General features: G+C 47.5%; 1 protein-coding gene across 1 annotated transcript; it reads right to left on the bottom strand.

The window, feature by feature from the left end:
* Nucleotides 1-3258: 3258 nt before the first annotated feature.
* On the bottom strand, nt 3259-12703 carry RBM22 (RNA binding motif protein 22). Its single transcript, XM_045830228.1, has 11 exons — nt 12566-12703; nt 12096-12149; nt 11079-11108; nt 10313-10445; nt 9195-9295; nt 8921-9093; nt 7862-8062; nt 6746-6910; nt 5971-6059; nt 5407-5538; nt 3259-4351 (listed from the first exon to the last, which is right to left on the bottom strand). Exons 1-11 carry the CDS (start codon nt 12617-12619, stop codon nt 4221-4223), a joined length of 1263 nt encoding a protein of 420 aa, XP_045686184.1. The 5' UTR covers nt 12620-12703; the 3' UTR covers nt 3259-4220.
* Nucleotides 12704-13421: the final 718 nt, after the last annotated feature.

The following is a 13421-nucleotide window of genomic DNA, read 5'->3' as shown; positions in this document are numbered from 1 at the left end:
CATAATCCGTGAAGGATCCAGAAAGAAAGTACAGAATCTAAGCAGCAGTGATGAGCAGAGAGATCAACGCCAAGACAGCAGAAAGGATGAGGAAGAAGCAAAGGCACATAAAATGAGGTGGTATAAATCCATTCCACTGCGTCGGTCATCACAATAAATACGGATGGACAGGGCTTGCCAGGCTAAAGACAAAGACGCGCAGATGGGGTCAAAGGTGATTCCAGCTCCGTGCTGTCCGCAAGCAGCACGTCTACAAAGATAACACAGAAGCAAAATGAAGAAAGGGGAAAGGACAAACCAGTCACATACCGCCCCAAAGAAATGTGCTCTACCCTCCGGCACTGTTGGTGGGGTTATAAATTGGTACAAACACCATGGAAAACAGCATGGAGGGTCCTTAAAAAATAAAAAAAAGAACTACCATATGACCCAGCAATTCCTCTTCTGGGTATATATCTAAAGAAATTGAAAACACTAATTCAAAAAAATATATGCACCCTTATGTTCATTGCGGCATTATTTACAATAGTCAAGATATGGAAGCAACCTAAGTGTACATCGACAGACACATTATCAAAGAGGTGGTATGTATATACAATAGAATATTATTCAGTCATAAAAAAGAATGAAATCTTGCCATTGGTGACAATATGGGTAGACTGACCTAAAAGGTATTCTGCTAAGTGAAATAAGTCACACGGAGAAAGACAAAAACCATATGATTTCACTTACGTGTGGAGTCTTAAAATACAGTAAGTGAACGAACAAAAGGGAAACAAACTCACAGATACAGAGAAAAAACTATTGGTCACCCGACGGGAGGGGGGTTGGAAGGATGGGCAAAAAGGGTGAAAGGAATTTAGAAGTACAAATTGCCAGTTATAGAAATATTTGTATGGACATGAAATACAGCACAGATAATATAGTCAATAATATTGTAATACCCTGGCTAGTGTAGCTCAGTGGATTGAGTGCTGGCCTGTGAGCTGGAAGGTCACAGGTTCGATTCCCAGTCAGGGCACATGGCTGGGTTGTGGGTCAGGTCCCCAAATGGGGTGTGTGAGAGGCAATCAATCGATCTCACACATCTTTCCTTCTCTTTTTCCATCCCTTGCTCTTTCTCTAAAAATAAATAAAATCTTTAAAAAACTAATATTGTAATAACTACATACGGTGCTGGACGGATACTAGACTCACCGGGGTGATCACTTCATAAGGTATGTTTAAATGTCTAATCACTATGTTTTACACCTGAAACTAATATACGTTAACATAATTGAAAAATAAATTTTTAAAAAGGAAAATGTGTTCCAGTTATATTAACAGCAAAGTAAGATTTTCAGACAGAAAGCATTACCGGATAAGGATACTTACATAAGGATAAACCCATAATCACAGGGGAAAATTAACAGTTTTTTTTATCAGTTATAAAATAATAAGGGTATAGAAAATTTGAACAAAGTGAAAATGTAGAATTCTGCACCACCAAATTAGAGAATACTCATTATTTTCAACCACCTATGAGACATTTAAAAAAATAAACAAAAGCTTTTATGTATCAAAGGACACTGTCAAGAGAGTGAAAAGGCAACTCACAGGAGAGATTATAATGCAAAGGATAAAGTAAATATCCATGAATCCATAGTGATGTAAATAAATGACTCAATAACGAGGAAAAGAGACAAATCTCCCTCCACTCCTTCAGGAGGGGCATAACGCCCTCTCCCAAGGCTTGCAGACTGGGCTTGTCGACCCCCAAAGAACAAAGCAGGAGGGAAAGCAGTGCCTTCACAAAGAAACCTGAAAGACACTCCCTTAACCACGTGATGAAGCCAGAACCCTGGGGACAGAGGTCACTGTACACCCGTCCTCTTTCACCTCCATTTATTTTGGGTCACACTGTCCCACTGTAACTTGGCGTCCAAACACCTGTCACATCGCCCTCTTTGCCCCACAGGCAGGCACTGCCGGGCTTTAGTTGTTATGCTGCTATTCCTTCTGAGCCTTCCCCACGAGGGAGCAGCTCAGAATGCTACAGGTAGGGGAGTGAGAAGGGTTAGGAGGTGACACAACAAGGACCAGACACACACAGAGGTTAAGTGACATGCCCAAGGTCACACAGCTGGGAGGTGCTGAAGTGAGGATTCGAACTCAGGTAATCTGGTTCCAGAGTGTTTAAATCATTACTCCCTATAAACAAGTTTTTTCTTTTGTGATTAGATTTGACTGTTACTGGAGTAGCCCTAGTTGCTTTAACAGAACCACCCCTAGGTCTCAATGGCTTATTATGATGAAAGCCTTCCTATTAAAAGCCCCACCAAGGTGGTGAGGGAGGAGCCTAGGGTCCTCCAGTTGTGTGCCTGTCATCTTCCCAGACCGTCCTGCTCAAGTAGCCAGATGGGGAAAGAGCTCACAGGGCTGGGTGAGATGCTTTTACAACCCAGGCCTGGAAATGGCAAAGGCGCCCCCAGCCCTGTGCCCTGGAAGTGTAGGAAATGGAGTCTGGTAAGCAGCTGTGTGTTTGTGCGAAACAGATACCTAATCGGCTCACAGTTCTGATTTACTCTAAAAAGACTGAGCATCTATTCTGTATTTCAACGTACACTGGCTTATGCTTTTCAAAAACCAGGGCAGTGTCAAAATTTAGAATCTCTTCCTTCTCAAAAAGGCAATATGCAATTGGGTAGTCATACATTTGCGCAGGTGTGTGTATTCAAGTTTGGCAATTATTCAAACATTATTGCTTCACATCTTATTCACAAATTGGCTAAAAATCTTTTACATCCTCAAAAGTAGACCAAAAATCGCTCCCAAACCCTACCCAAAATGGTGCCAAAATATTAGAAAGTGCCCTCTATTACTGAAATAAAATTAAATTTGTTTCTAGATTCTTAAATCTTAAAAAAAAAGGCACGATGAAACCTTCTAGAGGAAGAGTTTTTCGTGAAGCTACATAAGGATGTTTGTTACATGGGGTGTGTCCATCCCATACACACAGATTTTAGATAAAAATGACACAGAATTGGCTTCGTAGATAAATTTCACCTGTTTCCTTTTAAAATGGCTTTTCAAAGCTACCATTTATTGGCCACCATGTGGCAGGCTGTGGGCCTTTTTATCACCCGAAGTGAACAGAGGCAGAAATCAAGTCCAAGGCAAAATTTATGTTGATATGTAACGTGTTTCTAACTCCCACCGACCTCAAGTTCAGCTACCAAAAGATGAAGAAAACAGAAATCTAGAAATAAATCTATGACATCTGGAAAACTGACCCGTTTTAATTTTTTTAAAAACAAACAAAAAAACACAATACAACATCAAATTAATTTTACCATTTACAATTCAGTTACACCCAAGCATTCTAAGACCAAACAGAGTGCCCTGCCCAGAGGTGGGGAGTCGAACCCAGACACACGGGGCGAGAGACACACAGGGCGAGAGCCCAGGGCTGAAGTCCCGCCATGGGTCGCAGGTCGCCGTGGGTCGCCGTCTTCCCCTCCCACGCACGCCGGTGCTTCCGCTTCAGTCTGTTCAAGTGCCGTCCGGGAAGTTCTTCAAAACGGTCTCATCCCAGACACCAGGTTTCTTCAATGATGCACAACTCTGTGACATTTGTTTCCATCCAATCAACAGAAACAAAAAGAATTTTTGTTTTTGTCCTTTCCAGTAGCATGGAGAAGTGAGAGTGTCAGCCAGACCCCTCCGTGAGCGGGGCGGGCAGGGGCGGCCGGGCGGCGGGCTGCTGGTTTCTGCGGGTCCGTCTCAGGCTGCGATTGCAGAGGGGTCAGGGCACACTCGTGCCACTACAATGATTAGTACTGATCTTTTCTTAGACGATAAAAAGGAAAATACCCAAGGGACATAAAAATGGTCAAAAGGTTTTTACCGCAGGTCAATTTTCCTTCCCCCCAAAAATACAAAATGAACAGAGTTGGGAGGGTAACTCCGTTGGACATTCCAATCCCCCCGCTGCTTGTTCCCCACTGGAGTGAGGGGAGCAGGCACTCAGTTTTATTAGTAAATGAGAGTAGTAACCAGATGTGTTAATGGCAGCTTCTTTGAGGTCCAGCAATCAAATCATGGCTGTCGTCCTCCGACTGCCCACATCTGAACACATTCAGCTACCATGGAAACTACAAAGGAAGGAAAAATTCCAAGACTTGTTGCTGGGACCCTGAGGTGCCGCGTCTTCCGCAGAGCCCCAGCGTGGTGACAGTGTGCTAGGGGCTGCCGTGCTTCCCCGCGTGAGCGCCCATTCTCTGCGGGTCCTGGGAAGGGTAGTGGATTGGTCCCGGAGCCCTCATGAAAGGAGGAGGTGGTCCCATTGGGTGGAACATGTGCGGCCCAAAACCTGCAGGCGGGGGAGAACAAGTGTGTCAGGCTTGCGGTTCTCCTGACCACCCTTCCAACCTCTGAATCTTCCTAAGGTCAATACCACTTACGTAAACCAAATGACAAGGGGCTTCAAGAAATGTCAGTTTATAAGGCTTCTTTAGGAATGTCTCCCTGCATTACTTCCTTGGTTAGAGGAACCATCCCTCTCAGTCCCGATGAAAAGAAAACTCCACAGGACTCAAGGTACGTGCGGCAGATCACCTGAGCCCCTGGTACTGCCACGTCACCCAGTCCTACCAACGCGGGACTCAGTCAGGATCTGGGAAGTGAGGGGAGATCGGGCAGACCCCGATTTGATGGAATCACATGATGGAAGACGCTGTCTTCCTTAGCCTCAATGACGCACACCAGAGCGGACGGTGTTCAGAAGCCAGGACTTCCTCCAAGGAGCACGGGAAAGCTGCCACAGGAGCGCTGGCTCCTGGGACTCACGGACCCTGTGGGCACTGTCACTGGCAGTTCTAGACAGCACTATACAAAGTGCCTGCCGGTCCTTGAACTGTTTCTTACTGGCCACTGACAAGGTCAAGACCATGAGCCAAATATAACTAATCACACCATCAAGTGCACTGTTTAGTTCGTCAGGTAATTTTTTGTAACAAGACTTTCTTCATCAATTTACTTTCTGGCACAACTGCTTATCTTGTTGCAAACAGGCAACACCCCTCTGTGAAACGACAAACGCCCACAGCCCATGCCTTCAGCGCCGGTGCTCCAGGGCATCAGGACTGCGTTAGAACAGGAACGGACTGGCGAGGCATCTCTGCGACCCAGTAACCCCCATTCTGAGTTACACACACTCAGATCTCTAGGAAACTGGCAACCTTCCCCCACTCGGCAGGCCAGGAAGAGAATGAAGTATCAGGTCAGATCAGATCTGCCCGAGGAATTCTACGGGGCAGACTCCCAGGATTTAGACTGTTAGACAGGACGGTGAGCTGTAGAGACAAAACCCTCCCAAGGACAGCCTGGGCTGGGTCAGACCGAGCTACTCAGGACAGCGGAAGTTACCTGGGGGTGGGGGCGGAGCAATACCAGGGGGCGGAGGCAGGGCGATGTTCACCACAGCGGGAGGGCCGCTGGGGGGCAGGTTGAAGTAGTTGGCAGAAGCTTCTTCTTCTGCTGCGGGAGGGGGAGGAAGAGCTGGAGGAGAGAAAACAACCAACAGTCAGAGGGAAGACAACTGTGCAATGCTGTTTCTAGCCTTTTCCTCGTCTTTAAAGATTTATTTCTATAAAGTTTTTCTCACAGATTTGTTTTTTAAAGATTTTATTTCTTTTGAGAGAGATGGGCAGGGAGGGAGAGAATGACCAATGTGTGGTCGCCTGTCACATACCCACAACCGGGGACCTGGTGCACAACCCAGGCATGTGCCCCGACCAGGAATTGAACTGGTGACCCTTGGCTTTGCACAGAACGACGCCCAGCCACCTGAGCCACAGCAGCCAGGGCTCCACCTCCCTGAAACCTGAAGTTCCTCCCAGGAGCCAGAAACCCTGGTCCAACACCCGAGGACCATCAGCGCGGTCTGGGCACCCGACGCCGGCAAGCCACCAAACAGGCAGCTGCGCTCACCTCCCGGCAGGCCTGGAACGGGCTCCAGCTTGATCCCCGACTCCGTGGTTCCATCCTTCTCTTTCTCTTTTCCTCTGGCTGCCTGGGACCTGGGACACAGACACAGGACATCGGCACTCTGTCCCTCCTGCCACACCTCTACTTCTCAGGCTTCCTAGTCACATGGAGTTCCTCCACGCCTTGCCTCCTCTTCCTTAAATGCCACAGTGCAGAGTAGATGAGAGCAAAGTTTCTGAAGCCAGAAAGACCTGGGTTCAAACTTTGTAAGAACTGCTGTGAGGAGGAGAAGAGGCCGCCTCCGTGTGTCCGGCACAGAGGCTGATCAGCACCCAGGAAGCGCGCCACTCGGGTCCCTGCTGCCATTAGCAATCTTCTCCTTGGTCCCCAGTTGGAAACATTCTGCCCCTTTGAACTTCAGGGCATTTCAGCACTATCAAATTAGCTATTAATTAGCTATCCTTCTCCACTGGACAGTCGGCCTGCAGAGGACAGAGCCTGCCTGGGTCTAATGCACTCTGTAAACCCCCAAATCCACCTTTCAGGCCGCAGCGCAACACTTGGCCAAAAGGGCCGGTCACAGAGAACAGAGCCCTCGGAGAAGATCACCATGCCGAACCTCTGAACAAATTCCCAAACCAGGATGATCCGGACCGCCACAGGAATACGTTAGAGAATTAAAAACTCTTCAGTCTATTCACCAGAGGCTTACAGCCCCAGGTAATGAAACAGTTTTCTTGAAAATCTCAAAGATGTTTTAAAAATGGCCCATTCTCACCTTCCCCACTTCACGTTGAGTCTGCGGCCGTTGACAATCAGCTTGTTGAAGGACTTCTCCGCAGCCACCTCCGCGGCCTGCCTTGTGGCAAACTGGATGAAAGCGCACTGCTGTCTCTGCACCACGGTGATCGTCCGGATCTCTCCAAACTGGTAGAAGTGGTTTCTGGAGGGGCGCAGGCAGACAGGACCGAGCGTCAGCAACACTCAGCCTTTCCTGGGAGGCCGATAGGTCACCACTGACTCTCCCACCAGCTCAGCACAAGGAACGTGGCCCTGTGGTTATCTGCCCAGCCCCCCGCAGGGGACCCCCAACACCTTACTGAGGGAGCTACATACTGAGAGGGGAGGTAAAATTATGAGCAAGTAAAGGTTAGAGCATCTCAGGGTTTTTCCCATGGAGAAAAGGGGGCCCTGGTAAGATATTTAAGGACCCTAAACCCCAGATAAGGGGCTGGCCAAATACAGCCCCCATGGCCCATGTACCAAGAATGTTTAAAAAAAAACTTAAAGGTTGTTAAGAAAGGGGAGACGGGAAGAAGTCTGCCACCCTCTGGGGACTGTCTAGCTCACGGAGTCTGGCTTTAGTGGAGACAGGCTGCCAAGGGCTGGCTAGAAACTCAGAGGCGCTCCTTCCCCCCTTTCTCTCTCTGGAGGAGGCACTCCCACTCTCTGCCCAGCTGTTTCATCTAGCTGACCAACACACAAGCCGAGAATCATACAAACTTACCAAATGCCAATCTCTTTAAAAAGCCAACAATTCAAACCATATGAGTCTTATAATTGCAAAGCTCCCCCTCCCTTACATAATTAAGCCTACTTGGATGTGTGCCCTATTCTAAAAACTGATTGGCTATTAGGCCAAACAGACTCTCATGTAATCACCACCATATGCAAGCAAGTATGGAATAAGCCCTACTGATGAACATTTCTACTTTGGCATCACAGAGAACAATTTTATAAAACTTCTAGTCAGCATGATATTTACTGACTACAGACTGGCCAAAGAAAAAAATGTATTTTGTAAAGGACTATCTTGCTTGCCTGCTTTTTGCCCCCCCAAATTATTCCAGGGCAGTTAAAGACAAAAAGAGCTCATAAAATTCTACCCACAGACCTTAGATCTGTCTCAGTAATGGTGTCGCCCAGACCACCAACATAAAGCGTGGTGATGGTCTTGTCCTCTGGCGGGTCCAGGCGGGGCATCGTGGAAGCCCGCTTCAGAAGCTTATCTGCCACAGGGTCATTGATTCCGTAATATCGGTCTTTAATGTTCTGATCGGCAAGGGGGTCATCCGGATCTGTAGGCTTCTCATGTCTATGGTTCAAGAAAGAACAATGCCCAAAGATGAAACAAACAAATTTATAGGTATCACCCAACAGCAGCTACGTTGAGTCCCAAATACATAACCTGAAACACCTCTAAACTAAAACCTGGGTCATTACCAAAACATAATTATCAAAATAGCTAATGTCAAGTGATTTACTGCAGCCCAAGGACTGGACAGCCTCCTAAGAGCCATTTCAATGGCCATCGAGGGTGGAAGAGTTTCCTTACACAGAAACGCTTTGGCGCAATGCACCCCAAAGTAAAGGGCAACCAAAACAGTGTTCACCCTCTCTAGGCCACTGGTTCTTAAAGTACTTGGGGTCTTGTATCCCACTGAGAGTCTGATTAAAGCTATAACCCAGCCCTAGAAGAGCCCCAGGACATGGAAGTTTTTTTTGGCAGGGCCGGGGATGACCAACCCAAGTTAAGAGCCCCTAATAATCCAGACGTGGGGCAGTCCAACTGACACACGCTCGCACACCCTCGGATGCCTGACCTGAACTGACCTCAGCTACATGCTGTGGTTCGAGCCAGTGACACCACGGCAGTGAGGACTTGTGTGTCAGGTAGAAACCCTCAGGGTCAACATCCGTGGCATACAGCACAGCAGTCTAGCTTCCCGAGGCTCAGTCATAAGTAAAAATTCCGTTACATGTAAACATGACAACTTAAGCATTTCTAGATTTAACAGTCTTAAGACATGAGCTATTCCATACTACTTGTATCACCATACTAGTTGTATAAACTTTTAGACTTTAAAGCAGAAATAGTTCAAGCTACCACCTCCTACTTCTTAGGTGACTCATCATCTGAAAGCAAATGCTGAACACGCACTGCGGCTCCTACCTGTACGGACACTCCTCTCCTCTCTTACACTCCCCTTTCACCCAGAAGGAGCAGATGTGGGGCCGGTTCCTTTTGTAGTAGGGAGTGGTCCGGGCCAGCTTGAGCAGCATGTCACTGGTGGACGTGGCTTTCCCCAGCATGCCAACGGGCCGTGTTCCATCCGAGTTGGAAATCTGCGCAGGGGTGGCAAAGTCACAAGATACATTATGTCAACTCTGTCAGCCCACTAGGTTCTCTTATCCAATATGAGGCCATGTCAAGGAAGCGGCCGTACCTCCCTCTCCATGTTCTGTGTGTAGTATTCTTTGTTGACGTCGGACTTCGGCATGTCGTCCTTGAAGGACAGCCCCGCGTCACGAACCTGGATGGGCAGGCCTGGCACGAAGGAAGGGGGGGGGGAACACTCAGGCGTATTTTTAAATACTACTAATTATACGTACAGAATACAGTCTCATCCCTTTTTCTCCCCTTTCTTATTTGGTACCAAAGGCCTTACTGTATTTTTACTTAAAATCTTTAGCACCATCAGACAAATACTGCTACAGAGCATTCTAAGAAGCCGTTCTAATTCCTGAGCTGTCATGATTCTGAAACAAATGTTTTAGGAAATCTTTTAGATGAACAGACTTTGGGAACAGTCACACTTGACCTGAAAATTAATAATGTATCCAGCTTTTATTATATAACACCACTTATTTAAAGTAATCATGAAAAGTGGTTAATTTTTAGGCTGGTCCTACAGGTCCTCTAGACAGCCATGGTCAAGTATGGGTCATCATATTCTAGAACCAGAACACCTCCTTAACAACATATAAATAATAGGTGACCAGGACTCTGAGAAGCAGAGTCACTTTCTGAATTTAACATTCACAAACTCCTATTTTCCTCTTTCCTTTTATTGTATAGTCGAAACTCTTGTTGAAAAACTATTTTCTCATAAAGAAGTCACCTTCAGTTAAAAAAATAAAGCAGTTACTCTGAAACAGTAGCAGTACATCAGGCCTAACAATAACACGGTTGAGACAAAAACCTGAAGCACAATTAGCCTACGAGCTTCTGGCAGGGACTGTGGGGAAAGGCTCTGGGTCTGGAAAGAAGCCCAAGACAAGGAAGTTACCTACAACAGGACAGTGCCTTTTCCTGCCTCAGCTACAGGGATGTACCTCTTAGGCCGGTTCTAATTAATTCCCAACTTTTCCTTAAGTTCCTACTGTGGTTCAGGAGGACTCTAGGATGCCCTAACATGGTTCTCCTACTAAGAAGAGCAGAGCACAGCACACATTCCGAAGCAGGGTCAAAACTGAGGTAGGGCAGATACGGGAGAGACAGAAGGACTGGCTGCCTGTCTGGGGCGCCCGACACTTGCGGGTCTGCTTGACCCAGCGGACATACCGTACTCCAGATCCAAAAGGCAGGTCTGACACACATTCTTCAGTTTACTGCAGGTCTGGCACACTTCGGTCTTCTTGAAGCGCATGCGGACGCCGGGGCACCAGCGGAACACTGTGAACGGCCTGGCACAGATCTTTAACACAAAATAAGCCACAAGGGGTGAACAGTCCCGACCCGGACACTCACTCCAGGAGACCCAACAGCAAGGGGGAAACTCAAAGGAAGGATTTCCAAATCCGGGGCTTGTTTACAAGAGACCTTCACAATCATTTAGTCTAAACACCATCTGGTATTTCAAACATTTCCATAACACCCTGCCGCAGTAGTAAGAAATTCACATAGTACAGAAATGAAATACTCAAAAGTCAAAGTCCTCTCCACCACAAAGGTAACCACCGTTAATAATCTGACCTGTAATCTTTTCGGGGTGGGGGATGGAGAGTGTCACATGCTCCTCTGAGAATCTTACGACAGCTGTGAGCTTCCTCCTCAGTGAAAATTCTCATGTGTACAGTCGATCAACACTTGTTATACAACCTCAGGGTGTTCAAAGCCCACCCACAGACACTAGGTTAAGAATCCCTACATTAAAGGGCTCATCTTCTCATCCTCGCACACAAACTAGTCAATGAGTATATAAATGATTCATGAAAATTGTGTCTCACTGACTTTTACTGGAGGACCCCAAAGCCCGCAAGCTGAAGGCTAATTTGGTAGAAAAACAGAAAATAAAATGAAATCATTACTCTTTAACAGACATACTTACTTTGCATTCTTTCCCATACTTTTCTTTGGTCTGAAATAGAAAAGAAACAGAAAAGAACTAAAGTTCCAAGAAAAAAAAAAAAAAAGACCAGATGTCTGCTTCTTTCCTGAATACAACCCAGGAAATGTGTCTGGAGATCCCTGGCATTTGAAAGCAGGGTAGCGGGGTAGAGGAAAAACACTTTGGGGTGATGTATAGTATATACTCAAATCACCTACTACGAGTTATAATCTCTTAAGAGTCTCACGGATCTAACACCAGGTAAGCACATGTGTTTCCACAGCCACAGCTCCTAGGTTCACTACTATCTCCCAAGTTCTCTCCCAAGGACTGAAATGCCTAAGTTTCCACAGCCCCCCAATCAGAAAGGATGTAGCTGTGGCCAGCCCATTTTACAAAGGTCAGTTACAAGGTAACCACCACAGATTGCACTGATACCCTTCCTCCACACAGTAAATGTTCCCTTCCCACAAGCTATTTAACATTTTGAATGCATCAATATACCAACACCTGAGACGGATCAAAATACAGTCCTGATCTAATTACTGATTGTTAATGGTCACTAATTTTACCCTTATTTATAACAATAGGGGCCACAGCCACCTTATATTAAAGAGAAAGACAAGGTGCAGCGGCCAAAAGCTATTTGATTAAGAGTCAGGAAACCTAGCTATAGCCCTGGTTCTCCTTCTAACGTGCTAAGGTCCCTGGAGTGAGAATATCTGAATTTAAATCCCAGCTCCACTCACTACTTGCTATATGAAAAGACGTAAACTCAAGTTTCTAGTTAATCGATCTCCCACGTAAATGCTTGACAAATCCAAGCTATTATTATGGCTCCTACATCACAGGACTGTTGCTGACTTCCCACGACAGTCCTTTGCAAACTGTCCTAGGCTTTGGGTCAGTAAAGAAGCATTGTTACTTCTGGCTGGCTAAGGGGAGCGCTTCACGGACAGTGCAAGAACCACCACGTTGACAATATGAATAATTCCCGCTTTACACACGATCACTCACCATTCGGATATATGGGTTTTCTCCAAGACACGTCTGGCACAGAATGGGGAAATCCTGGTGAAGTTGGGAAATCTGGTTGAGAGCCAGGCTCCGAGGACCCTGCGATCTCAGCCCCACTCTTGGGTAACGGTGGGGGGGGGGGGGGTAGGGATCAGTGCGAGGAGGGAGGTGGGGAACAGGGCAGGAACCGCGGTCCGGCACGGGTCCGGTCGCGGGAGAGGGAGCTGTCTGCTCTTCCGGCGGGAGAAGAGACCAGCACAAAGAGAGCGGAGAAGGACGCCACGGAAAGGGGGCTGGGCTCGGACCCTGGCTAAGCCCCCTCCTTCCAGCCTCCGGCTCAGGCCTCGCTAGGCCGCGGCGCTGGCTCCTCGCCGGGGTCCCCTCGGCTTCGCTGCAGCCCCAGCCCTGCCCGCCCGCAGGAGGCCCGGCCTCGGCGCCCCTCTCCGTCCCGCTCCGGCGGGCACACTCACCGCATCCTCCCAGTTCTGCCTGTTGTAGGTGTTGGAACCCAGAGAGGTCGCCATCTTGAGAGCGTCCGGGGGCAGCGGAAGCTTCCGAGAGCGGACCGGACCGCCACAATCCCGTCAGGCCCGGGGCTGCTTCCCGGCCTGTTACGTCTTATTTGTGCGTCTCGTGCGGCCCTGGGGCGGGGCCCTGCGCGCCCCGGGCATTGCGCGCCTGGGCACTGCGCGCTCGGAAAGTCTTCGCTTTACGTTTGGAATCGTAGTGTATTAAACTTTCGTCCTTCTTCTGAGTTGCTCCCTGGTTGGGATGAAGACGCCCAAGTACATCTGATTTATTTAAAAATAGAGTGAAAGAGTAAAGGAACATGTAATGAATGAGGGGGTGGGGTTAAAGCCTCGTTAGCTTCTACTGAGCGCTCATTAGGGCAGACGCTGGGTGGACGTCTTGCTGTGCCAGTATCTTATGCTCACAGTACCTTGCTGGGCTGCCTGAGTTAGCAAGCAAGGAACAGAACATCTATCTCTGGCTGGTGTAGCTCAGTGGATTGAGTGCGGGCTATAAACCAAAGGGTTGCCGGTTCAAGTCCGTCCCAGTCAGGGCACATGCCTGGGTTGTGGGCCAGGTCCCCAGTGGGGGCATGCAAGAGGCAACCACACATTGATGTTTCTCTCTCTCTCTCTCCTTCCCTTTCCTATCTCTAAGAGTAAATAAATAAAAAAAATTTTTTTTAAGTCTAATTAAATTTGAATTTCACATACCAAACCATGTTTTAGTATAGATATTTCCAGACATTTATACTAAAATTGTTACCAGAGATTGGCGTCCTGCTGCCCAACGCCACCCTGTAGGCAACATTCCATT

The sequence above is a fragment of the Phyllostomus hastatus genome, unplaced genomic scaffold (genome assembly GCF_019186645.2).
Source record: "Phyllostomus hastatus isolate PE091 unplaced genomic scaffold, TTU_PhHast_1.1 phas_contig_150, whole genome shotgun sequence".
In the NCBI taxonomy this organism is placed as follows: Eukaryota; Metazoa; Chordata; class Mammalia; order Chiroptera; family Phyllostomidae; genus Phyllostomus; species Phyllostomus hastatus.
The sequence above is the reverse complement of the archived record's forward strand: the minus strand, read 5'-3'. Positions and strand labels throughout refer to the sequence as shown.

Coding starts and splice junctions, on each gene's coding strand:
- RBM22 (XM_045830228.1), bottom strand. CDS start 12,619: ATGGCGACCTCTCTGGGTTCCAACACCTACAACAGGCAGAACTGGGAG. Junction 12,150..12,565: donor GGCAGAACTGGGAGGATGCG/GTGAGTGTGCCC, acceptor CAACTTCACCAG/GATTTCCCCATTCTGTGCCA. Junction 6,060..6,745: donor CTCAACGTGAAGTGGGGAAG/GTGAGAATGGGC, acceptor TCTGTGTCCCAG/GTCCCAGGCAGCCAGAGGAA.